The sequence below is a fragment of the Melozone crissalis genome, unplaced genomic scaffold (assembly GCF_028551555.1).
Source record: "Melozone crissalis strain CALT ecotype California unplaced genomic scaffold, PUWL_Pcris_2 ptg000018l_1, whole genome shotgun sequence".
In the NCBI taxonomy this organism is placed as follows: domain Eukaryota; kingdom Metazoa; phylum Chordata; class Aves; order Passeriformes; family Passerellidae; genus Melozone; species Melozone crissalis.
Genome location: NW_026535796.1, coordinates 42,383,362 through 42,410,861, shown reverse-complemented (window position 1 = coordinate 42,410,861; position 27,500 = coordinate 42,383,362). Strand labels below are relative to the sequence as shown.

General features: G+C 42.9%; 1 protein-coding gene across 2 annotated transcripts in view; it reads right to left on the bottom strand.

Moving 5' to 3' along the window:
• The window catches only part of LOC128936249 (protein TUNAR), a 160,736-nt gene extending 135,245 nt beyond the window's left edge, over positions 1-25,491 (bottom strand). The window contains exons 1-2 of one of the 2 annotated variants that reach the window (XM_054275023.1): positions 25,058-25,459; positions 1,242-1,331 (exon numbers count right to left, since the gene is read on the bottom strand). Coding sequence is in view for 1 of the 2 variants with exons in the window: in XM_054275022.1 (XP_054130997.1) it covers positions 25,058-25,489 (432 nt within the window). In the remaining variant the exon portion in view is untranslated. Of the gene's footprint in view, positions 1-1,241; positions 1,332-25,057 lie in introns of both variants that reach the window. The other variant, XM_054275022.1, reaches the window with a different exon arrangement.
• Between the last annotated feature and the right edge of the window lie 2,009 nt (positions 25,492-27,500).

The following is a 27,500-nucleotide window of genomic DNA, read 5'->3' as shown; positions in this document are numbered from 1 at the left end:
CATTTTTTCTGACCTTTATTCTTTATTCTGTTAGTGGAAGAAGAAAGAGTTGATGGCATGAAAAGAGAACCAGGAAACATATTTTATATAAGCTCCTGCCACAGAGGAATAATTTTCATATTCAAGGACAAAAAGTGCAGTTTTGTTCTACCTGGGGTCAGGTGCATTCATCTTGTGGTGCAGTGTTGCTGGTATTAGATACCTGGGAGTGCAAGGTACCCAGGAACTTTTATCCTTTTATCCTTTATCTAGAGCAGGATCCAGAAAGCAAAATACTATCTTTGTTTCCAAGTGGGGTCTTATGTTTATTTAATGTCAGCACAAAGATGCAGCTAAGTACTGAAGAGCAATCTGATTAGGAGTGAGGGTAACAGTAATAAAGCACTCCTAAAAAACAGGCAACTCCAGTTTCCTCCCTACTAAAGTAAGTATTTTTAAACCAGAGACTTAAAAGCAGACTAAAACCTTCCCAAGTTAATTCCATTAACTCTATGAGTCAGAACATGGTTTGTCCTAAAACACCTGATCTAAACCCCATGGGAACCTTTTGGATCAGATCAAAAGGGACAAACAAAATGTATTCATTTTTGATATTAAAAAATGCAGGAATTTGAGCCACACATATTCTAAATATTGCTTTTGTGAGATAGTTATGTAGATCAAGGAGAGACTACAGTGAATCTGAAACAGTCACAAGGCAGAAACCTTTTGGTAAGCACCTGAGCCTTCCTTTTCAAGAAGCAAAATTCCAACCCAACAAGCTTCTCTGAAAATTTGAGATATTCACAGGCATTGGCAAACTATTAGCTCAAGATCCTGCAAAGTCCTAAAGCCAGCCTGGGAGACCCACTGCTTAGATTAAAAAAAAACACAAAAAGAGGAGGGTTAAAATAGAAATGAGATGGACAGAGGCATGTTAAAAGACTAAAACTTCTAGCAGCCAGTTTGGAGCTCTGCTTTAAATCTTCCCAATAAAATAAAGCTTTGTGTACCTCTAAAGTTAGGAGTAAGCCAAAAGACTAGATATACCAGAGCCTCACCTCATTCATCTCACTTTTTTTTTTCAAGTTTAAGTGTGTTTGGCTTGTTTCTAGAGAACTTCAGGAAAAGCCTTATTTCTATAGAGTATTTTACACAAATAACAAAAAGCAAACAAAAATTCTTTTTGTATTATTTCACAAAGACTCCTCCTGATAAGTCAGAAAACTAAACATAAACAAAATTACATATGTAAAACTGACCTTTTCTGTTTTGAACTTTATCCATGGAAGTCAGCTTAGCTGCATGAACAAATCTTCCTGGGCGACTCCCTTCTGACTGTGATCTTGGCACTAGAAACAAGGAGTGACACAACAAAATGCTTCAATCTGGAGACATAATGCTAGCATCTTAAAGTCTAAACCAGATCAGTTCACAAGCTATAAGTGCAAAACAACCTTTAGAAAAAAAGAAAATCAGAGCAGCAATCACTAGGCAGTGTCTTTTTGTGAAAGAGTTTTGCACAGAGACTGAGTGCAGTTGCTCACAGCTGCTGCATTTTGTGTATCCTCAGTTAAATCCCAGGAGTATCAGCCATCTGTGAAGCCCCCTCTGACAACTTCTGTCCCTGACATTTCCCCTTCATCCCAGCCCCACATCACACCAGCAGCAAGGTGGGTCATGCCTGTCTCGGGGACTGGCGTTTGCTCCAGACCAGAACTATCAATTCTGCCCTGCAAACTGCATTGAAGTGCATCCCCTCAGGTTTCCCCTGCACAGAGCAGACTCACAGAGCCAGAGGCACCCAGCAGAGCTGGGGCTGCAGGAGGGCAGCCCTTCTCACCAGCTGCACCTTCATCCTGGCTCCTCCTCAGCAGCCTCCTGCTTTCATGGGTCCTGTCCCTGCCAGGATGCCATGAAGGGCTGCTCCCTCCAGCCCTAGGGTGAGCCAGTTTTGCATCTACTGAGAGTGTTCCTGCAGGCAGCAGCTACTGGGGAGCAGAACATGGACATGGGGACAAGGACAGAGGGGAGAGCAACGCAAAAAAGGTGTTCCATGCTCAAACCACAAAATGCTTTCAAGCGTTTTCTTGGTTAACACTCTTATTAAATAATAGCTGTACAGCAACTCACACGCTTTTGGTTTTGGTTTTGGTTTTTTGTTTTGGTTGGGTTTTTTTTTTTCCCATACTGTTTGATGTTGTATTTTACTTAAGCTGTGCCACCCGAAATGCTGGCTGTTCAGCTGGACCTTCCTTGTGTGTTAGGAGTAAAGGACAGACTGACAGACATGGTGTTGGGATACCACAAGCACATGTCCTATGTATTTTTATAAGTGAACAGGCTCAGAAAGATTTTTTTTCTTTGAGAGGACCAGCATTTCTGCAAAATTTCCTACTGGAACTTCTTACACAAAATAGAGAGAAATCCCATCTGGATACTGCACACAAGAGCTCACATCAAGAGAGAGGCGTGGAGGGGCTTAGGGAGGTGATCAGAGGAGCATTTTCTCATGACAGAAGGCTGGAAATCTTGTCTTGCACAATAAAACACAGACTTATAGAAGAGAAAATTGCAGTCTGTAAAGCATCCAAGAACTAACTACCATGAGAGGAAAAGATTGTTTAATTTAATAGAGATATTTAGATAAAGGTATTGTATAAAAACTTACCCAAATCACATCCATCCTATAAACTAGAAGAATAATTCTAGCTCTTAGGAGGATGAAGCTGGGGAACTCTCTTCCCAAAAGTTATATTTTACAAAAAAGAAAATGAAGCCCCCAAATTCATACACAAGGTTTGTGTCAGAGAAGGGAATCAGATACTGTAGACTTAAATGCCAGGCCAGGTTCCTAAAACAAAATCAATGCTCTTATCAGTGAGGGTCAAATGTGTTGAAAAGAGGGTTTGCTGGGCCAAATTTTGCAATCCAATGTAGGTGAAGTTAGTAAACAAAACAAATGCGAAAAAACAGATTAGATTTTTCTAGTGTTAATAAACTGTTAATAAATAATAAAGAAATTTTAATGGTAAATCAGTACCATTGATTAATCTTCAGAGTGATTAGAAAAATATTTTCCTCTGAGGAAAATATTTACATTTCTGACACAGAGCATTACCTTAGGATGCTACAGAATTAAAAATCAAAAAGGTTTTGGGCAGTATTTTCCTTCTTTTCCTTCTTTTGCATGGCAAAGAAAACAATTTATTGATAACTCAGTGTATATGTTCTCCTGGGTTGTTTTTTTTTCCTTTTAAATTTAATGATTGAAATTATCAATACAGTCATGTCCTCAGGGAATGACATCCATGATTGTAAATTTCAGTTACAAACAAGAAGGCTTAGACACTTCTCTTTTTCTGAGCTCCTTTTGATTTGGGATTATCACCGGAGTGTAATCTAATTTTTTTCCTCACATAGTGCTTGTCAATGTGTAGACCTGCATTTTTCTTTCTCAGTGCCAGAAGAGATCAATGAGAAGTTCTATTCTAGGATTCCCAAGGGTGTTTCTCTTATCAGTTTCATTACCAGGCCTATTTTATGTCAAGCCCTATACACTACTTGCTTCATCAGATTTTCTCTAAACTCTAATTCCAGTACCAAAATCCCACATTTTCCAGATAATCCTCAGATGCTCACTTTATGCAAACAGGGAGATGTATTTGCTGTTGAGGAGTAAAAGTGGTGTTTGTTTGGTTCCTCAGGTCCCCATTGCCTCCCCCCAGCCTGGGAGCAGGGACTGTGTTACTGCTACAAACATGTTGTCACCATCTCCAGCAGGGAAACGGTGACACGGGGTCAGGCACTCTCCTCGCTGCTCACAAGGATGTGCATCGCCTGTCTTGGGAACCTGGATTTCCAAACAGTATTAAAAATGCAGTCCCAACCTTCCTTCCCCCTTGGCCTTACATGAGGCAGAATCTCGGATTTTGGGCAGCCCTACTTTGTAAAATGTTTAGTTTCTGATCACACTTGAGTTAGAAAATCACCTTTGGTAAGACAAGCGACTCAGTGCTCTCATCTTGAACTCCTACCGCTGGAACCAGAGGGAACTCAATTTATCCAGTCAACATGCCGGACAAGACTTGAAAGAGAAACAGGAGGACATGTAGGAATCTTTTACAGGAAAGGTTGGGCTCAACCACACTATTTACATTCCTGCTTCTCTGCAGGCATTTCTGTTCTCTGGCAATTTCTTTCTGCAACATTTCCTTCCTTTCATAGGAGCTTGGTCTGAATTATGCCATCTTACCAGTTTTTCTCTGTTGTTTCTAACAACAAACCCCTTCATTTTCCTATTTTCCACTGAAATTGAAAGACCAGTTTCTCACATGCAGTCAGTGGGATTGGAATGGAATTTCCCCAAAGCAATGCAATCTTAAACAAAGATATGCAGGGATGCAGAGGTGAAGGTTATTCCTTTCTTAAGAGTCGATGTGTTCTCCTGTTTCCCTGGGGAGAGACAACTTTCCTCTCTCCACTTGTCTATCAAAGTGCTGCCATTAACACCCAAATGTCTTGGTTCATCCCCTGTGAGCTCCAAAGAGTTAATAACCACAGCAGTTTTGCAGAGAAAGCAGCTGAGAAGAAATACACCAGCAAAATGTAAGGGTTTATTTATTGGTGTCAGCCATGGAAACATTCCTATAGGACTTTCACAGCACCTCCCTGCATCACTGTAAACATACACAGTTTACACTCATTTCTGCCTAAATATCTTCAGAGAGCTGGGGCAGAAAGCTTTAAGCATGACTTGCAGTAATTCTTAGGTGATTTGGGGCATTTCCTGATACAGCAATGCTGAATTGGACTTTCCAAATCAACATGTGGCACTGCCAGGCATCTTTGCATGCTGTACTGCTTGATCCCAGCACAGGACAGAAGCTACTGGGGACTGCTTGGGGCCTCCCATGCAGAAGCTGAAGCATCTTCTAGAGAAACAGACTGCCCTGGGAGGCACAGGACTTGTGTGTGTGTGTGTGTGTGTGTGTGCGTGTGTGTGTGTGTGTGTGTGTGTGTGTGTGTGTGTGTGATGGCAGATGGCAGGAGGCACAGCAGGAGTTCCTGCCAAGGCACCAAGGTGAGGAAGAGCCCCACATCCTCTGCCAGCCCCTGATCCCACAGGCTGTGAAGGCACACGGTGCTGTTCTCACAGGTGCACTGTGCAAATGTAGGCAAACTTCACATTTCTGCCTGCAAAACTCGGTGTGATGCTGGTGCAGGGCCACAGAGGCAGAGCTCCCCTGCTCAGGTGAACTGAGAATTAAGTGCTGTGCTGGGAGCTGCCACTGGGCACGCTGAGCTGTCACTCTTCAAAGGGCTTGGTTGTGTAAGTGGACCAAGGGAATCACTAAAGCACAGACAATGAAAACAATTTTAAATGAGAGACTAAATGTAAGGAAAAAAGTTGTCAAAATGTCAAGGTTAATGTTTTCATAAAACTAACCTGGGAATGGCTAGACAGTGTAAGTGTAAACCTTAATTAAAACTTTTAAAGTGTGAATACAATACTACCTTTGGTCTAGACAGTCAATAAATCTATCCTCCTTAATGAAATACTGGTCCTTTTGGTATTTCTGGTCAATTTTTGTCCTCATCTTTGCAACTATGTGTAACATTAATACTCAGATCCCTGTCTATCAAAACCAGAGGAGCCATGCAGAGCAGCACAACAGCCTTCTGCTTGGCTCCAGCTCCATGTTCTCCTGTACCCCTGGCTGGGCCAGTGCTTCTGGCTGTAGCTCTGGGATGGGCAGCAGTGTCTGAACACACACAGCCAGCTGGGCAGTGATACATCTCTGCCCCAATCCCTTTGCTGGACCACAGTGGTCTCTGCAGAGGATGTCAGGGGCAGCTTCCTCTGTCTGCACAGCACCTGGGATCTTGAGGCAGTCTGCAGGAAAAGCATTTCTATGTCTTACAGCCTGGCACTGCTGATTGGATAGCCAGAGATGGCAGAAATGCAATCTGCAGTGCCTCTGAGAAAGCCTGACCCCAGCACATCTCCAGCAGATTTTAAGAGATCACCCCGAAGAGCTCTGGGATCTTGTTTTCTTGCATTTTGTTGTTAGTGGGCATCACCATCCAGAGTTATAGTTCTCTATAAATTATTGTTCAATGTTCTTGAAATAAAATTACATTTTAATTGATTTTAAGAAATTAAAGAGAAATAGTAAAACTTCACATGATATCAAATTGTTTGGTTATTACTGGCTTAGTGCATACCATATTTTATATACTATAGCTCTACATGAATTTTATAAAGAACGTGTGTGCTATCTGAAGACATGGAGAGCAGTTGTTCTTTCTTTCTTCTTTCCTTTTAATTGTTGTTCATACCTGTGTGCACAAGCAGAATTTGGTTAAATTATCAAGATTTAGTGGAATCACCACACTGTGCTTAGACACTCAAAGCTCTCTTAGCCCATTTTCCTTCATCTTTCTATCCTTCATCAAATTTGTAATTGCTTTCCTTAAACAAAAATTCCAATTTTGTGACCAAAGGGTGCTTTTTGTTAAAAGCACACCTTATTAAGACACAGTTTGCAGCTTGTGCTGCCAGTACACTGCAGATTTCCCCAGGGCAGGATCTGGCCTTGCACTGTGATAAAAACCAACAGTCAGGAAAAAGGTGCAGGGACAACCAGCATGTTGATAACAAAGATTGAAATAACCAGCTCTGCCATCTGCTCCACCTTATAGTCTTAAACTTGGACTAAAATTTGCCTTAATTTGTCTGACTCTACCCCAGCATGAGCTCCATAGCTGGACTCCTACTAAGTCCATCAATATCATCACAGCACATGAATAACAGAATGCTAAACAAGTATTATGGCTCTGTAACAAAATAAGGATATTGGAATCTTACATCAAAGCAATTTTGTTAGAGGGCCATAATATTAATTCAGCATTCTGTTATTCCTAGTGCTAAAACAAGGTTGTTTCACATGTTCCAATCAACAGGGAGCAAACACAAGCAGTACTTCAGCAGCCCATGAGCAAATATGGTTGGGGATATTCAGTGAGAATAAGTATAATAAGGAAGATGACAGTTTTCTTCAGGAAGGTCACTAATCAAACAGATTAGATCAGAAGCTCCTATCTTTTCTGTACAGAAAAGACAATCTGAGGTTTAATTTCTTTTTCATAAGACAAAACAAGAAAGTTATTGTAGCATATAAAGCCATGAGCATATTTCAAATATTCCAACAGAAGAAAAGCATAAGCTGAGAGTCAGATACTCCAGATGAATGTCAAAATATTTTGACTTATGTATAGATTGCAAATTGCCAAAGCTACCCCAATTAAAACAATGTAAGAACTTACTTTCTTTCCAAAGAGATTTCAATGCAAGCCTTTTTTTTCTTTTTTTTTCTCCAGTACATAAAATAATGGATTTAATGTGAGTAAACCCTTTCTGCCTTTGCTCATTTGCTAGTGAGGAATCTCAGACATGAAACAATGTGTGACAGAACAGTAGAGAAAAATAATAATCTAACTCTACAGGAGATATGTCCTGGCATAGTAAATCAGCCCTGAATGCTCCCAGGGCTGCTGCCTGCATTCATGGTTTTCTTTTATTTTACAGTGTTTTGTTGAATTGAAACTTGATGATGCTTTGAAATAAAAAACTTTTCTCAAAAAGGTGTTTTGGTTTTTCTTCTGCGATTATGGAGTTGTTTTGTTGTTGGGGTTTTGGGTGGTTTTTTTTTTTGTTTTTTTTTTTGTTGGTTTGGTTGGTTGGTTGGTTGGTTGGTTGGTTGGTTGGTTGGTTTGGGGGGGTTTTCTTGCTTTTTTTGGTTTTGGGGGGGGGGGTTGGGTTGGTTTTTTTGTTGTTGCTGGTTTTGGTTTTGTTTGTTGGGTTTTTTTTAATAAAGATAACCATATGCTTTTCCTAGTTCTGAAGGCAAATCTTTACTGTATAATCTGCCTGGATCTGCAGAGTTGAAAATTTCACCTCTGCCATTGAGACAAATTTCTAAAGATAGAGGTCTAGAAATTCAGAGATGTCTGTGAAGGTGACATACTCCAATCCAAGTACACTGGTACAGGGAGGAGCAGTCCCAGAACTACAGAAATATCAGTAGTTCCTAGAAATTTTGGCCAGAAGGAAACAAGATGGAGAGCCTGTACTCCAGTGAGGGACAATCAGCCAGTGTAAGTGAATGAACAGTTTTGGGCAGGGGACAAGCTGAAGGGTTACAGCCACTGGTTTTTTAGTTGCCTTTGGCATGGGGTCATAGCTCATCCTAGAGAGGAAATCCAAGCACTGATAGGGAAGATCACTACCCCAGGCCTTGGAAATGCCCAGTGCCTGCCAGTGCTATTGCAGTGGGTGCTCCATCACCCTGTGCAGCGGGACAGATTCCAGGGCCCTGCCCTCTGGCCCCAAGGCTCAGTTTAACTATGGACTGGAGCCACTAAAAGCCAGGATAGCTTCCTCAGGAGCTGCTGTTGCAGCAACACCAGACAGCAGCACTTTGGACCCAGCCTGCCATGAGCTCAGCCCCCTTGCCAAGAGTGTGAGCAGTGAAACACCACTGGCCCCTGGGAGACTGGAAGCTCTTGACTCCCCATCACTGACATCCCCTGCCCCACGGGACCTGGGCACAGAGGTGTCATCAGCTCAGCTTTTGGGCATCACACACACACACACACACAAAGCCGTCTCCAGACCTTCCCTGGGATGTGGGCAGGAGCCAGTGCAAGGCAGCAAGTGAGGGAAAGCACTGGGGAAGGGAGGGAAGGCTCACAAGAGATGCCCCAGCCCATCTGTGCCTCCTGGCATAGCTGAGACAATCAGGGCTGTTCCACCACTTTCAGCTTCCTGCCATCCAGAAACTTCCTGTGCTCAGACCCAGCCTGGATACACGGTCACTTGTTGGACAGAGTTTTGCATTTGGTTTTACTAAGAATCGCTTGGCTTGGGAGAATTTATACTTGGGTATTAGAGAGACATAAACAGCCATAAAAATTCGAGCTCTGCTTGTACAAATGATCCACTGATGTGTGTTAAATGCACTCTATTGCTGCACTGAAGTCAATTTGCAATTGATCATATTGCATTTCTGGTGTCAGCAGATATGAAAACATGTCATTTACCGATGCTTAATGAACCTCTATGCTGACAAGACATAAATAACAATAAGCAGCTCTCCAGTTAAGGAGGTTAACCAGCAAAGTACTCAGTGAAAACATTAAAGAGGTAATCATCTGGCAATTGCTGTATACTTGGAGCAGCTGCCCTCAAGGATGACTAAACCTATGCAAAGGACCATTACAAGAAAAAAGGAGGGAAAAAAAAGAGGCAATTAACTCCATGTTAGAAGCTGAAAAATTCTATCTGAATGAAGGAAAAAAAAAAAAAGTAATTGCCTTTCTGGATTGCATTTGTAGTCTTTTCCACAAGTAGTTGAGGTAATCTGCTTAGTGGGGCTCTTTGACCAAGCTCTTTGACCACTTTTTTCCTTTGGAAAGGAAAAGGCAAAAGAGGAAGTTGCTCCAGTGTTGCTCCTCTTAATTCTTCCAGGTAATGTTCCTCCTTTCTTCTCTCTTTTTTGAACCTTCGTGTTTCTTCCATGGGTATTTTAATTCTTTTTTTCTTTTTTTTAATTGGGACAAAGTTTTCTATCAAGTCAAAGGAACACAATAAAAAGGAACTTTACCAGTGCTTAGAAGCATTTTACAAAAGTAAAACACAGCAGATTAAACTTTGCTTTATACTTAATGGAGCAATTTAACAGTAGCTACATTCACCACCGGACTGAACAGAAATTTCAAGTTCAATTCAGATTTTGAGTAGATGTAAATGGTGTTTATATTTCATCTATGAAGCTCAGAGCAGCCAGAGTTTTCTGAGCGACCAGAGGAGTCCAGAAGAGTTTAACATCTCATGGCTCAGATATAGCCACTACTCACAGGGCAGGGTACACACAATACAAATAGACAAAAAAAGCAGTCATATATTGCTATTAAATGCAGCCCTGAAGGCCAGCTGAATCCCCCTGCCAGAGGGGTTGGAGTGGGATGACCTTTAAGGTCTCTTCCAAGCCTACCCATTCTATGACCCTTAGCAGCAGCAGGCCAGCTGGCTTTGGCAGTGCATCATTGTGACCCAGCACCTCACAACCTGCGGCTGCTTCAGAAAACCACCCACATTATAAACAATTACCCCAGCCAAAAGGAACAGTCTAGTGAAGATGAAGGAGGAAAGGGAGCCTTCCCTTCCTGCAGAGGAAGCACAGAGATGCTCAGAGATAGCAGAGGTAGTAAGGAAGGTGATGCCTTTTGGATAGTCAGTAATGACTGACTGTTCTAGTGACAAAAATTCCCTGCTATTTCAATTCTAATATAACACTAACTGTGCAAAATCACCACATGTCTGAGACAGGAAAGGGGGTTGTACATCATAAGAAAAGCAATTAGCAGGAAATTGCCTGTGTTCTTGTATGGCCTTTGCCATAAATGCTATCAGGTACCACATAAATCCTTCTAATTTCAGGTATGGTCTCCAGTAAAAAAAGCCATCACACAGTCCCAACCCTCCTCTCTCCTGAATACATCCTGTCCTATTTCAATGCAAACATGTTGCCCCTTGACCACTAGAATCACCCACTCGCATACCATATTTTTCACCAGTAAATGCAAAAGTAAACCTCAGACCAACAGAGGTCAGTTCATTAACCCCAATTTGCAGCTTCAGAAAGTGGGGAATGGGACATGTCCCTGCTGACATTTAGACACTGGTACTCCCAAGTATGCTCAAAGGAACCTATCTGGTTTTCCCTGTGGTTACTGACAGCATCCACAAAAACCTGGACTGATTTGCCTCTACTTACATCTTTCAACATGCAGATGCCATTTTTAATACACAATTCAGGTGAAGAGTTTCAAAAATTGAGTAAAAACTCAAACCATTAGCATGGCTATTTTTAAACTTTCTCCTTTTTTTTAAGCATTCTGATAACTTCTTGATGGCCAAGTTCCAAACATGAGACGTTAGGGACAAGAGATAGGGGTTTCCAGCATCCCTATTACTGTATACATCAACATTTAGTGATGAAATTTAGGAAGGGTAATTGCAGAAACACTTCTCAAAGAGTGTCAAAATGTGCTGAAAAAGGCAGTATGCAATTAAGCAAGATGTCACAGAAGCCTTGATTTCTATTGCCAACAGTTAAATGGAACCCAGCTGCTGTTTGGCCAACTACAACTTGAACCAAACATGAAGGAGAATGAAATTGCAATCAATAACACAATCCTGATGCCAAATTAAATATATTCTTCACAACAAACATAGTTATATGCAAATAACTCAGGAGCATTCCATGTCACACAGCAATACTCTAAAAATACATTTGCTTTCAGATGGGATTATGGATGGCCAAACAGTTTCTTCATAGCTCACACCTGAATTTAGAGGCTTTGCCCAGTACTGAAAGCTTTAATCAAATTAAAAATTTTCTCCCAGGTATGATTATATCTCAACCTTATAGAGATACCCTATTATTCTTGCTGCTTTGTAGAGAGAAGAAAAAAAAAACACTTTTATGTAACTCTGTGTTTGATTTTTGAGAAATTAAATAAAAGAGAAAGTTTTGTTTGCACTGAAGGATGAGATTTCCCTCTGGATTTGCTGCCCTCTAGATATCTTTCAGTATAAAACTGCTGTGTTTTTTAAATGGATTTTGCAATAATCTGCTTTAGCTGAGGATGTAATGGGGGGAGAGGTGAATGAGTACAAATGCAGGAAAGAGGCAGCGTTTGAAGAGTTTGTCAAGATGCTTTTTTCAAAGATAAGGTGTCTCCAGATGATGCCAGTTGTCCAAAGGAGGGGGACAGCTATACGTGTCCGTGGGGAAGGTAAATCAGTGCTGAAGTGCTGAGTGGTGGCTGTGCTGGGACAATGTGCTCCATTTGCTCTGCAGAAGGAGCAGTGAGATTATCACACACCATTCCCACGTACTGCTCCACCACTGAGTGTTAGTGCTGCTGTGAGAAAACCCATGTGGAGGCAGATTTCTTTCCCCAGAATTCCTCCCTACACATCTCTTGGATAATACAGTACTGCAAAGCTTTCCTCAGTGATGCCAAGCTCTGGGCTGGGAGTGCCACTTCACACATTCCAAATCTGTTTGATTTTCTCTGCAGCAGAGAATAAAAATATTTCAAAGACTTTAGCAGAACCTTTTTTGCTACATTCTCTGTTTCCAGGCCTGCAGTGGCTCTGATCCCTCTGTTAGGGATCCCAGCAGGGGGATATGCACAAGCAAAAAGGCACATAGTGCAGCAGGAGCCTGAGAAAAAAAATGTCATACAAAACAGGAGCAGTGCTGTTGATTCATTATCAGATCATACTAGTAAGATGAGGATTAGGTAAGCAGGGGAGCCTATTAGTAAAAGATAACCATAAATAAATTCTTCAGTTTGTTCAAGGTAATCGGGAAAAAGATGTTGTTCAGACTACCCAGAGCTAAAAGACTTCTAAGGGTCTCTCCAAATGAGATAAGACAGATAAATTGCCTCAATTATCTCTCTGTTTCTTAACCAGGGTGCTTACTATGGGAAAGGATTTTTTGGGAAAAACAGAAACACTTTATTATTAGATGAAGAAAAAAACCACCTAATTATTTGATGGAGAAAATAAGGCCTGACTTTTGGAGCCTCAAATCTTTGTGCAGGTATCCTACATGGATTTCAAGTAAGTTGGCTATTACGTAAGTATTTGTATAGGCTTCCCCCAGGCAAAATCCTGTAAAAATAAAAATGTGCTTCTTTTTCTCAGCCTAGACATAAATATTCTTATTGGTTCCAAAGAAAATAACATTGCAGAAAGCAATGCTTTTGCATTTCAATGTCTGCAGGATCTGACACCTTGACAAAATTATAAGTTGGCATGTAGAAAACACCATTCATCAAGGGAAACTAAGGGAAAAAACAGTTATTAACTCTCAAGGTCAGTGTAGGGTGATCAATATTATTAATTGTGTGTGGATAAGTTGAGACAGCAGTTCAGCACTCTAGCAATTATCTGAGATTCAATACAAGTATTAAATACTGGCAGTATTCAGTCATGGGTGGGTATGAAAAGAAGCTCCCCATTCTGCTCCCCTGTAGCAGGTGAAAGAAGGTTCCTGCACAGCTGGGCACCTTCAGCCCTGTGCTCACACCAAGTGTGATGGAGGCACAAACAGACATTGTGTCTGTCCTGTCTTTACACTGGAAACAGAATCCCCCAACTAGCAAAAAATGCCCTGCCTTGGTGATATTTCTGACTCTACCATAAGGTGAGAATTCCCAAGTCTACCCAGACCTTGTGTTACCAAGAGATTGCAGCATGACTTTATCTGTGTTGGAACAGGAATCAGCAAACACGATTTCGGGGAAGAGCGAGTGCAGTAAGCACACAGCTTGCTTACACAGCACACAATACCACAGACATTTCTACCCACAGTCCCACCAATTAGTCAGAAAAAAATCCCCGCTGAGTTACCTAATTTTGTCTTATACAAAATCCTAAATCCAGATTTCACTTACCTGTTCAATGTCATTTCTAAATCCTAATCAAGATGGCAAGAAAACATAAATTCCTAATTTCTAAATGCATGAACATTTTAACTTCTACAATTTTATCATAACTAAAGTGTTAATCCTATGCTATTGTCATGCCTTCAGCTGATTTATCACTCCAATTTATCTTATTTGATCACTTTGTTCCCGGGCACTGACTTCTGTGGTTAAATACTTGTAATAGACTCTCACTCACCCTGCTGTTTTGGGGAATAGGAAGGATCCTGAACCTGTTCCCTCTGCTTGGTTAATCTGGGTCAGACAAGAGCAGAAAAACTCCCAAACAAAAATAATTGTATTAAAATTTGCAAGAGTCCTCAAAAATATATTTTTTTTAAGTCCTTGGCTGGAATGGCCAGGCCTTGGCTGTTCTCAGTGCAGCAGCTGGGAAGAAAGAATGAGCCCTACAAGGTTGTTAGTCATACCACTTGTTGCTTGCCTGAAAAGGCCTAATTTGCTATAGTGATAAGCAGAGATGAGGAACATGAACAGAATAAAAGTCTTGCTCTTGCTTTGGACCAGAATCTCAGGTGGATATTATTATTTATAAATTCAAAGACTGTCACTGGTTCAGAGCTAAATTTCAGGCATTCATCCAAATTAAACCCAAAGCTTAAACCTTTTGACATGAGCATTGCTCTCCACCAAGCATTTGTGTAATTAATATATCTTTTTTTAAAAACCTTAAAAAAACCTCCAACAACCCACAATTCAAAACTGTATCAAATGAGCTGGAAAAGTACAGCGAAAAGGAGGCATTCAGTGAGAGCCCAGAAGCCATAGCTCTGACTTACATAAGCAAAGGACAAGAAGTGTCTCTTATGTAGGAGTTTCTTTTCCTGTCATGATACAAACTAATAGTGAAGGTGGGTTTACTTACAAGATGGATTCCAAAAGAGGGACATTTTCCACTGACAGCATTAGCCAACCCCAATGTGCATGGGACCACCATCTTCCTCCAGTCCCACTGCCAACATCAGCTGTTCTTCCCATTAGCCTAACCCAAGTGAAATCTCTCCTTCCAGCAAGTAACACCTGCTGAGGCCCCTGCTGCCCCGAGGCAGAATTACTGACTGGTGAGGTTGCCTAAGCTTTGTACTGATGCATTAAAGCTGTGACAGCATCTAGAGGAGCAAGGAGGGTAAAAATCAACTCAAACAATCACAAGAAGCAATAGAAGGGGATGTGAAGACAGAGGTCCTTGATTTCTGGTTATTTTAATCAAATTTTCCTATGAAAATTTGCAAGTTAGCGATGTTGGTGCTGGTTCAAAAAAGAGAGAAGTACAGAGAGCTGAGCTGAGGGAGGCACATGGATGGAGGAATTCACTTGAAGTATCCCACTTTCAATTACATTGCAAAACCTGTTTCAGTTCTCTCCCACTCCAGGATGCCAGAAGTATCCCTGTCCCCTTCCTCTGGGCACTTGCCTTCAGCAGCTTCCCTAGGATGGGACACCCTCCCAGGCGTTTCCCCAACGAACACTGGGTACTGTTCATCCAGGAAAATAATCTCTGCTCTGTTCCAAGCTCCAGGGCATGACAGTGAGAGACAGGGAACACAGCTGGGTCCCTCACTAGGTGTGGCTGAGCACAGGGAGCCACATGGCATCCAACAGGAGAGGATTCCTCAGAGGAACAGGAGGGCAGCAGCTGGCTGGCCCCAGTGGAGTGCAGTTCACTTCTGGGCTCATGCTGCAGTCGTGCCCCAAGCCCAGCAGATCGAGCAGTGATGGAACTGCAGTTTGTTTGCACAGAGCAATGGCAGCTTCATGCAGCACTCCTGATGCTGCAGCCAGCATGTGGGAAGGAAAACCTGGAGTGTGTAGGTGACTGCCTTAGGGAGCCCTGTCTTTGTGGAGAGACCCAGGGATCTCAACTCTGTTCCTGCTTTTGTTCCTGTGCAAATCCCCTGCCCGTGCTGGACTGCAGCACCCTGGAGCTGTTCCTGGCATCACGTTTGTTTTGACCCTCTCTACACATTGTGAGATCATTTAGGATCTTTACCAACAAGACATCACATGAAAGATGTCAGTGTCCTTTTGCTGCTTGATCTCCTTAGAAGTCAAACAAATACACATGCCCCTCTGCAGGGATCTAAGCACAGAATAGTGATCATGAGGAAAGTGCTCACTGCCAAGATCTGCTCTTTCGCCCCAATACTTCTATGGGCTCTACTTGATATATAAGCGTGCATTTTTCCATATGGAAATCAAGAATAAATAAGTGGACTCTGTTCAAAGTTTCAGTCATTCACACCACCTCGATACAGACAAAAAGCTAAATCTAATCAAAACAGGTGAAAAATATGAGATTTTGGACAATTATAGAGACAAAATAATATAGTTTAATGATACAGCAAGTTGACACTACTACCTTCTCACCAGAGCCATCAACCCACACTGGTGAGAGTTAGATTTTCATTGATGTAAGTAAAATTAATCCCACTGGAATTAACTTAGTCAACATCCATTGAAGACTTACCTTTTACTTTTCTACAATTACTTCCACTTTCAAATGTCCCCAGGGTGATGAATTGTGGATTTATACAGAGCCTATTGCACTTCTCAGACTTTCACTGTTACTGCACTTTTTTAGTTGTCCCAGTTTTTCCCCTCACATCTCCTTTTAAAACTTTGGCCATATAATTCACTTAAGCTTCTAAATGAGATACCTCTATAAAGAGCATCTGGGTCAGCCAGCCTTAATTTGAAAATGTCATTACTCCCACACTAAACTTCTCCAATCAATCCCACAGCAGCCATCATGGTTTGTATACCTCCCAGAACAATCCAAGTGAAACTGTGGTCTTTCCATCTTTCAAAAAGAATGAAAATATGAGAAAGGGGAAAGAAAACACCACCCAGGTGGTGAAGACTCAAATTGCACAGGGAAATAGAATGAAAAACTGTGCTCATTTCCGCAGATCTTTTGGGCTGCAAAGGTGCAAAATGTTATCTGGAAAAAGGAAAAAACAATAAGTTTTTAGCTTGTGCATGGCTCAGTTCCAACTCAACTATCTCTAAGTCAACATCGTTTTGCAAAGTTCAGAAATATTCAAGATGCTCCTGAGGTTCAGAGTATCATTACTGTGTCTCCCATATGGCCTCTCCTGCAGGTAACTGGAGAAAACTGTTTCTGGGTCAGAGGAGTTAACAGGATAACATCTCATCTAAAGGTGGGATGCTTTTCACTTTCTTAACCTGAAAGTTAAACAGCTGCATGCCTAGTGTCCCTCTGCAGCCAGTTTGATGAAGGCATTTTCAGAGGACACTTTTGCTCCTACAGCAGCTATTAAAATAAACTGAATCCCTTGCCCTCAGGAGCTGCTCACCTACATATTTAACTCCAAATGTCTCTGGGAGCCAGACCTGTACCTTCAGCCATAGGGGACTGGGTGCAGCTGGAGGTGAAGGTGCTTCCATCCAGGTGTCTGCATGTGAGTGCTGGGTGCAGGGTGCAATCTCTGGCAGAGTTTGCTGATACAGTGAGCAGACCCTGGAGAGCATTTCAGCCTGCCCTCAAGCAGACAACTAGGTCTGACTCTGTGCAGGTGTCTGGTGTGGCTGGCAGCGTCCAGGACAGCAAAAGTCCTGTGCTAAATCTTCAGCTGTCTGGGGATGTCCAAACTACTCCAGGGCATCTCAAATGGCACCAGACAGGTTTAAGCAACTGAACTGAGCCCCTGATGCTTGGACACCTCTCTGGACCACTCTGGCAGGACTGACAGACCATCATTGACTACAAACCAAGCACAGACAGCCATTTCACATGTAGACAACTCCATGCACATGTCAGTGTTTGCCTGAGTCCTGTTAAAACCTACCCAGGTGTTGCACACTGGTTGGGACATAGCAGCACCACAGCAAAGTGCTTTTCAGCATGTGGATCCTGTAGGGGGATACAGTATGGGTAAATGAAGGTGGTATAGAATCAAATCCCCTAAAGAGTTGCAGCTGGACCAATTACTAAAGATTAGGAGCAGGCCTGATCTTAACAGGCCACACCTGTAGCCAATAAGAACAGTGGTATAAAAGAGTGGATTGGTGGGAGCTGAAGTTAGGTGGCTGCTGCAAGGATCAGGAACAGTCAGTGCTTAGAGGAGATGCCTGTGAGAAACACTGAGGAAGTATGAAGCTCTGGTAATGTGAAATCCTTGCACTATACTGATAATAGAACTCTTGATATATGAGACAACATTATCCCAGCACTTTCTCCCCGTTTTCCCAAGGAGGACACACAGACAGCACAAGCAAACCCAGTGTCTCTGGTCACTTGTCACTGGCACTGCACAAACAGGCTCGAGGACAAACCCTGCTCTGTGGGTTAATTAGCGTTAGCTCATTGTTTAAAAAAATTAGGTTAAGTCATTGATATAAGGGGAGCAGAACCTGAGCCCTGGAGGAAGCATCTCCAGCAGAGTCATTAACAAAGCTTAAAGAGTCTCACAGTTCCTGCTCTGGCATCATGACCACAGCCCCTGTACAAACTGATATAAAAGGTCAGGGTCTCCTCCTGTCTGCTCTGCCCTAATTACAAGCAGAAGAGAAATGTAAATGCCTCTTTGCATTTCATCAGAAAGCATATGGACTTGTGCTATCATGGTAATAAAGGTAATGCACATTTGCTGAGCTCCAGTGGGCCATATCAACAAAAGCAGCATGTTTGGATCAGTGTATTTTCTCAACAGCTACACCGGACTCTGGATGCTCTGAGCTGTGCTTCAATGTGGTAAAGAAAATAAGTACTTTGAGTTCAAACTCAGTATCATTCAACTGGCTGTTTATAAAGAAATGGCAGGAGATGTTTAAAATATGAGTGCAAGGACAGGCTCTTCAATCTCATAAACCAATCTAGAGTTAAGTGAATGAATCACTCATCTGCTCTGTGAGCTAATAAGATGAGAAAATCAACTCTGAGAAACCAATTATAGTTCAACACCACCATCCTCCAGGATGTGATCTCAATGTCAAGTAAGTCTCCCAAAATCAATCTCTGGGACTCGCTGGGAAAGTTCTCCATGCCAGAATAGAGTAAACTTGTTTCCAGAAGATCTAAATGGACACATCCAAATCAAAAAAGCAAAATGGCAACATAGAATGGTGAACTAGAAGCAGACATCTAAAAACCAGGAGTTAAAGTTACAGCAGTCAGATGAGATTCAGCATTTGAAATGCCAACCAAAGCAGGAGAGTGAGCAGAATGAAGTATTAACCCCACTACACTACAGTGAAACATGGATTTGGTTAGCTCATAAACCTCAAGGTTTATCTATGAGAGGTTCCTGTCATATTCTCAGGATACCAGCTCCCAGTACTCTTTAAAAAATATGTGGTAGGGCTTCATTGTGCACTCTTTATGATCTCCACAAGAAAAAATAATAATATCAAATAATAAGCTAGAGGGGGTTCAGAAGCAGTGTCCTACTTGGGACTGCTCATTTTGTGCTGAATTTGGAGACTGCACTCCCTGGTGGAATACCTCAAAGCAGAAAGGACTTTAAACAGCCAGGGCTCAGTACTCACAGTCCCTGGAGTCCTTGCAGTAAGAAGATCCCTCTGAAAGAGAGAGGCTGTATTTCATCCTCTGTGCCAGTTGCTACATAAACCACCGTGGCCCTTTGCCTGGATTTGGAAGCCCCAGGCCTGATTTTCAAAGAGACCAAGCACCTAAAGTTCCAGCTGAACTCAGCAGTTCAGGAAAACAAACTCACAATAGCTGACCAGACAAAATGATATCCCTCTTCTGAGAAAAATTTGATTTAATTTTCTTTTAACTTTGGCTTCTCCAAACAGAAAACTATATAGTAAATTCTCCTCAACATGAGATTTGAAGTCACATTCTCCTATTGCAGCTTTTTTTGTGAGGTAAAAGATTAAAAACAACTTTTCCACCAGACTGAAGACCCTTTAGCCTTGGGGGAAGGGGACAGGAAGAAAAAAGTAACCACAAGCTGTATAGTGACAATTTGCCTTATGCTGGCAGGATGATCAGGAAACATGTAGCCATTTTTCTGCTAGGTGGAGCCCAGATGAACAGTCACAACTTGGTCATCTTAGAGGAGTTCACAAGACATTAAATAATTAACACAAAGCTTTTCCCCAAGATTGTATCTATAATCTCTATTTCCTACTCCATACTCCTGCGACTGAGGACAATTTTCTTTGTCTTAATGATGAATAAAGTGCTTTTGAGAACTGCTCGGGGCAACCATCACTGAGGTCTTATTGTTTTATCTAGCCCAAAGTAGTTTTGGGTGAGGGAAGAAATGTCAGAGCTGTCTGCTCCCTGCTGATGTTGAAATAACAAGATCACTGCGTGTTGGTCTGAGACTCAGACATGAAAACCAGCTCCAAGAAGCATTTGCTGATGGCATTGGTGTGCAAGTGGCTCAGGTTTTTTGCAGGGTCTTAGTTCTCTTGAGCTTTGACAGCTGTGGGTGTTTTCATAAATGGGAAGAAAGGACCCAAACCTACTGACCCTGAAGCATTAGCCATTCAATTCTGCTGTGGATCTTGCATCTGGAGAAGCCCACAAGCCTGTAAATCAGCAAACTGTCACATCAAGCAGCTGAATTACTGTGTGATGACATGAGCCACAGCATCCCATGGCATCAGAGAGGGGAGATTTTCTTGCAGAAAAGAGCATTGCAAAGGCTGAGCAGTGGGACCCTGGGGACTGCTGGGGAGCTGAGTGAATCAGCCATGCTGCTCTGCTCCATGCTGCCGTGGCAAAACTGACTTTGCATCTAAATTAGCTCATTTAAAAGTGTCCTGGGCACCTCTGCACCATCCTTTCCTCCCTTATGTGACTGCATAAGAAAATTTAAAGGAAAAGGCAAAACACTGTCTTTCTAAAATCTACAGCCTAGCTTATCATCCATAAATACAGCACTTCTCCAGGCATTTCCTGGCTGATGCTGTTCCCTCCCAAATACCCAGAGAAATCCTCAAGTGCTGTATACTAGAGGTTATTAATACAAAAATAATTGCACAGAACAGACCAAAGAGAAAAACAGCAGGTTATTCCATAAGCCCAGAAAAAATTTTTTTTTGTTATAGTTTTTGTTACTATAAATCAGTATTTCCTGATCAGCAGAGCACACTGAGATGGTGAGCTGTACAAATCTCAAGAATGAGGCACAGCATCTTGTGCCTTCTAATTAGTTCTGCTGGCATAATTGACTCTGGCTGGGCACCAGAGCTGGCACAGCTGTGAGCTGACAAGGCTGTGAGGAGGCAGGAGCAGGTACAGAAGAAGATGGGCAACAGCAGCATCACACACCTGTGAGAGCAAGGCAAGCAAGGGAAGACCCTAGGGCTGAGGGAAGAATACATAGAAAAGATCAGAAGAAATAGAGAAGGACTGACAGGCAAAAACAAATGAGAAAGAAGGAGGTAGTAGTTCTGATGTCTGCCTAAAAGAGCAAAGAACCTCTGGTTGAAGTTGATGAAAACTGTACATTTGTATGAACAAAGGTTCTGAACATGAAATACTTGTTAAAGATTTGGTGGTTGGTTGTTTGGGTTTTTTAAGCTATTGCACAAAATCCTACTGATTTTTTTTTCATGGTGACAGTCAGTTTGTCAACCTTCACTGACAGAATAGAACCAGGGAAACATCTTGGAAACAGGATGTGGCAACAAAGAACACAACAAGAACTGCAAAAATTGTCCCAATTTGCATACAATTAAGATAGGAAAAAACTGTGTTTTTAAGGGTAAAGGTATGGATTCTTATGGATTCCCTCTAAGGGAAAAGGTATGGATTTTCCTCTCAGTGCATCCAGAGTATTCTCTATAAACATGCAGGGTTTTTGTTAAACAATGTTGACATTGATATTGTATCTAATTAATTCACACATAGCACTGGGAGGGAAAAGTAACACATTCCTTCTTATTTCTTCTTCTGAAATTAGATGCTTTGTTGTATTTATTTTCTATTTTGCTATAACCAAATTCCTTCTTTAATTTTTTTAAATAATACTAGACCTGCTTCTAGTGAGTGACAGTAGTAAAAAGCATTCTGCCAGCCAGCCCCTGCCTTTACCGAACAATTTAGAAGGTTTTAAATGTTTTGTTCATATTTTTCTGTCCCCATGAATGCCTTCACCATTGGTGCTACCCCCAGGAAGAGCTTCCCACCACAGCTGGCACTGATGCTCCTCAGCTCCTAGCTGCTGGCCTCCTGCAGTTCCCCACAGCAACCTCTCCATCCTCTGGAGGACTTCAAATTTAAAATCAGTGTGTAACCTTCTCACCAGTGTTCACCTTTTCAGACCCATGAGCCCGGCAGACCCACAGAAACAAGCTCTGCTCAGGTTTCTCAGGGGCTGGAAAGGGGTCACTCATCCCCTCGCTGGTGTCTCACCTCCCAGGACAGCTGAAGGCAGGGTTTGGCATCACAGGGGTGGATGTCACTGTTGCACAGCAGGAACAAGTCACAGGCCTGATGCAGCATGGAGATGTCAAGGGTGGTCTGGGCTCCTCTGGACATGCAGCCCAGCACAGTCTCAGCAGACAAGAGATTTGCAGCAAGCTCCCCTCTCTTTGTTTCACAGCATCCTGCCTAGGCCAAAGAGCCTTTGAGGTTTATCTAAATTACAGTGGTTCCTTCTTATTTGCCCACTATGAGTGTGTCTCTGTTGGAGTTAAAAACAGATTAATGTGATGAGGTATGACTCCTTCCTGCAGAAACTTTGCTCTTTAGATACTACCCTTTTTCTTTTTTTTCCCCTACTTTATATTCTGTCTTCAACCAGCTTATAAAACAGAAGTGTATATCTGGGTATAGAGAGTGTGTGCTTTCTCAAATTATCTCAATCCTGTTTTCAACTCTGGGTACAACTGTTACCTTCCACTTCTCCAGCAAAATAGCTGTTTTTAATTAAGGAAGGCATATTTTTGCTGCAGATCAGCTATTTCATACTAAGCTCCTTCAAAACTTTTCAATATACCATCTGGAGCTGATGATTTGCTGCTTTTTAAATTATCGATTTGTTCCAGCTCTTCCTTCTGACACATCTTGATTACCAGAAAGGAGCAAGTCCCAGTAGGTATCACTCTGATATTCTCTGTGCTGAGGAGTGCTGCAAACAAATCATTTAGATTCTCAGCAATGTCCTTATCTTCTTTAATTTCTGCCTTTCATTTTCGATGATCCATTTTCTGAACCAGCAGTTAATTATTCCAGCTCTCCTGACTGACACACCTGAAGCACTCTTATTTTATAACTCTAGTATTTTGTAGTGCACCATGCTTCCTTTTTATTTCCCTTTCATCTAGCCTTTACACTTATTAATAAACCAATGTATTGGAATGCTAAGGTTAGATTTTCAGGTTTGGAAGGGTTCCCTGACACTCAGTTGTACTGATTTCCTCTTTGTTTGCCCAGTGTTACTGCTGTTGGCAACATACATGCCCTCCAGACTCTATTATTGTTCTTAAGTGGAATTCATGGCATCTTCCTCTACTCTTCCCTCAGGAGCTTTTGTGACAAATCCTCTCAACACAACCAGAGCCCAGATGCTCTGAAATTTCAGACAGTTTTTTGTATTTATTTCCCACTAAGCAACAGGACTGTATTACATTAATATGTCTGCTAGCAGCTACAGATGCAATCTTGTCTTGAATCCCTTCCTGCATATTGATTAAGAACTAAAAATCAGGATATGAGGATGTAGGCACCTGAAAAAGGTGGCATTTTGATCTGAAATTTCCTACTGACTTATGGCTCTGGCCCAAGCTGGGAAAACAGGCACCTGCTCCTTTTTAATCCTTTCCAAAGGCAGTATTTGGACAGTACCTGGCAAACCTGGGGTGTGTAATCCATACCAGCAGCAAGTTGGTTTTGGAAACTGCTTGTCCACAATAGTGCAGTGATTGGAGTACTTCCTTCCAGACATGGAAAGGCTGCATGGCAGGGAGGTCAATTTCAAATGAAGCACTTGGGCACCTGGCAGGGGGAAGAGGGCACACCCTTCCTCTTGTTGGGACAGGGTTCCTGGCTCAGAGAGACCTGCAAAGCTGCTGGGGTGAGAGGAGGCCTGGCACCCCAGCTTGGTGCTCTGGGGTCTCAGAGCGGAGAGGTCTCCCAGGTTTGAGTCAGTGTGCTGATCCTAAACCCCTCATTTCATCCATGAGCTCAGTGCAAAATGGTCCCTAAAACAAAGTGTGTAAATTACTGTCTGGTGCCTGCTGAGACTCCTCCTCAATATGCAGGAGGAGCTTGTCTTTCTGAGACAGGCTTGTCTTTCTGAGACACAGGTGTTAGGGATGATGTTAAAGCTGTGGCCTGAGCCCTGAGCCATCTCCTGCTCAGAGCTCTCACTCCTCAGGCCCAAGGAACATCCAGCTCCTGCCTGAAAACTTGACAGTTTGGCAGAGTGAGCTGAACTGTACCTCAAGTTCACATGAAAAGCAAAGGAATTTGAACAGGCTTGCTTTGGGCTTGTTAAACTCCTTCCTGAATTGCTGTTCTTTAGTATTTTCTTCTGGTTTCCTTCTGCTGGCACACCTAAACATGGCTGGACAGCAGACTGCTTCCCTACCCAGCTCATGCCAAATCATTACTCATGTAGCAAAAGCCCCCACAAAATGTCAGCTGAGCTTTAAATCATTAATTGTTAAGGAAAAAAAAAATAGAATCCTACCAATGGCTATTGAATTGCTGTTAATGATTTAAAAAGGACGGACTAGAATGCAGCACAACAGACATAACCCTCAAGTGCTTCTGCTCCAAAGGAGGCTTGGCCATCCTCTCTCTGGTGGCTCTTTCCTCACCAGCCACTTCACCTCCACCCCTGGCCATGCTCACTTCAGCCACAGAGCAGTGGGTGCCACAAACTCAAAATGGCTCACGCACAGCACAGGGGTGGCTGCAAGCAGGGACGCCTCATAACCCACCCAGACACCTGCAGAAGGTTTGCTTTTGGCCTCTCTGCCTGTCAAGAAAAAGATCTTATTTTGGTTATACCCATTCAAATAAAATAGACCTCAGGCTGAAGAAGTGGGGAGTTACATTTATATCACATTTAAAACCCTGGTCACTGCCTGGTTACACATGCAGACATACTCAGAGACAGAAGCAACTGGGGAAAGGCCTTTGACGTTCCCTTCCATTAAATATTCCTCAAGTCCCCAGCCTGGTGACTTCATGTTGCTACAGCTACTCCCAGGGCATCCACAAACCTGTTCCAGTTCCTGCTCATCTTTCCTGGCCAGGTTTGAAGCCTCTGAACCAGATGAGCTGAGAGGATGCTAACAAAACATTAAATCGACAAGAAAATGTCACCACAACCCTCTGACCCCCTGCTCTGCCGAGAGACCGAAAGAACCCCAAATTCCCCTTTGCCACCTCCGATCTTCCCACCCCGATCCGCCCTCAGGCTCGGCGCTCGCAGGGCCCACAGGTGCCCGGCCGTGAGGCGGGTCCGTGTGTGGGGCACGGCCGGGGCTGCCCCGGGCCCCGCGGAGCCGCCCCGGGCCCCGCGGAGCCGCTGGCGCTTACCTTGGCAAGGGGCACGTGTGCGGGACCTCGGGCCGCCTGCCCCGGGGATGGCGCAGGGAAGCGGCAGGGAAGCGGCAGGGAAGAGGCCGGGAAGCGGCAGGGAGCCGGCGGGTCCCCGAGGAGCCCCGGAGCGGGCGCGCAGCTCCCCGGAGAGGCAGCGGGGCCGCGGGAGCCGGCTGGGGCACAGCGCTGCTCAGGCGGCGGCTCCGGGCAGGGCAGCGCGCTGTGGAGCTGCTCCCCGCCGCGGCGTTCCCATCTCGCGGTCCCGGCGAGCAGCAGCGCCCTCAGGCACGGCCGGCATCTCCGGCGAGGGCTGGGAGCGGCATCGCGGTGTGTGCCTGGGTGGGTAACACCGGCACCGGCTTCTCCCAAGGAAAACGAGCACCCCAAAGAGTAAAATGCAACACAGATGGAAAACAGGCAGGACCGCATTGAGAGATGCTTCTGGGTCAGGGCTGTGCCGCTTCCCCGGTCCAACAGCACCATCTCCTGGGTGGCCGTGGCCGCTCGCCCCAGAGCATCTCCCCGTAAGAACCCGGGCAGCTTTCCTCGGCCATCAACGTGTCTCGTCTATTTTCAGACACTATCAATATTTTTGCAACTGTTTCCTTTCACATCCTTTGCTTGTCTCTCATGAAATATCACAGATGGATGAGTAAATAAATGGAATACTAGAATGTGTATATTTTTTTTAATCAGCAGTACAAAGCATTCTTGAATACCAGCCCTAAATCTGCTCTTTTCCTGAGCTGAGAAGGTTTAAATGTGTATCCAGTCTTCATGGAGCACATCATGTGCTGCTTCTCAGAGAATGCCTATACTTTCTTCAAGGAAAAAAATCTACTTGAAGATCTGTTTAGAGTTTAGACAAGTGAAACGATGGAAAAAAGCAGAAACTATAGACTTCAGAGTATTACCGTTCAATGGGTAAATCCTGTCTGACAGGTAGTATTTCAAAGATACTCCTTGTAGTATGTATTTGAAAGCTCTAAAATGCTTGTTGAGATGCACCCTGTAAAAGCATGTGGTTTTCACTCACTAGATCATAGGTTTAAGACTAAAGGCTCCAAAACTTTATTCTCTCTATAGCTATTATCATCCAAGTAACAAATAACTTTTGTGTTTCAGTTTCCATTAGTCTGCAAAGTGAAGAATTGTTTCACTGTTTTGAGGCTAAATTGTACATAAAATCCTTCAGGCTTTGAAGTCTGTGCTTATATAAGCCAAAAAAAGTTTGTGTCAATGATTTTTTTAAATTCAATACTCATCCAAAGCCCCTTTTAACTTAATTTACTGTTAAATGCCTGGCAAAATTTTACAGAAACTCACCTTTAAAAGATTCTAAGTAGGTCCCTCATGCAAGTTTTAAGTTAGGAGGGACAATATGTAACTACAAATACAGACATACATGCCTGCACTTGTGCAGGAACAGTCTCGTGGCTTTTTATATAAAATTGTTGCAAAAATGTAAAGAAAAAATAATTTTCCCTGTTGTTTGCTAAATTAACATCTTTTTGATTACATACAGCACTGTGCATTCAGCTCAGTTACACCCTATGACTGCCATGGCTTTTATGGAGTGCCATGGTCTTTCCAACTGAAACCCTTTGCTCCTGGCCTACTCCCTTACTTTCAGAAAAACAAGGCCTAACAAGAAGCTGGATTATTGAAAAAAAAATGTTGAAAATAAGACCTGAATCCACTTAGCCATTTCAGTCCTATTTTCTGTGTAACTAAAACCTGCTTTCCCTGGGAGATTCCAGGGAAGGCCTCAAGTAGTTAAATCGGTGAGGCCATGATCAGGTCACATCAGAGACAGCACTGCTTTGACAGAGCTATTAAATGAAACAAGCAGCATCCCAAAGGAAAATCCAAAACCATATAATGAACCAGCCCTTTACAGAGCAGTGTGTTCATCTCAACTCTTTTAGCCAACAAACAAGCTTGGCCTACCACCCAGCACCAGTAACAATCCAAACCCTTTCCACTCTCCTTACCTTTCCTTTGTCTTTGCACCTTTGCTCACAGGTCCCTTAACTTACAGGTGACATCTATCTTGTAACTCATGAATGTTTTTTTCTTCCACAGTCCTGTAAATATGGATATTGAACAAACCTGTGTAAGAAGGCCTGGTTTCTGCAGAAGGGACATGCAAATCAGATTGGAAAGGGATTTATTGATCAGGCTGCCAGCTCTGCTTTTTAATATTGCCCTTCTTAGAGGCAGGCACTGCCAGGGTCTTGCTGGGATTCTTGGTGACAGCTCAGGAGAGATTTTCTTTGCTACAATTCTTCGATTTCATGTTCTCAAGTTTGATTGTTTTCCATGCACTTTGTTTGTATTGACAGGCTCCCAGAAAACTCCTGCCAAAGATTTCTAGCCTACTTTTTAAAGAGAACCAGAGAACTCAGTGAGAACATGAAAATAAGCCTACATATTTGTC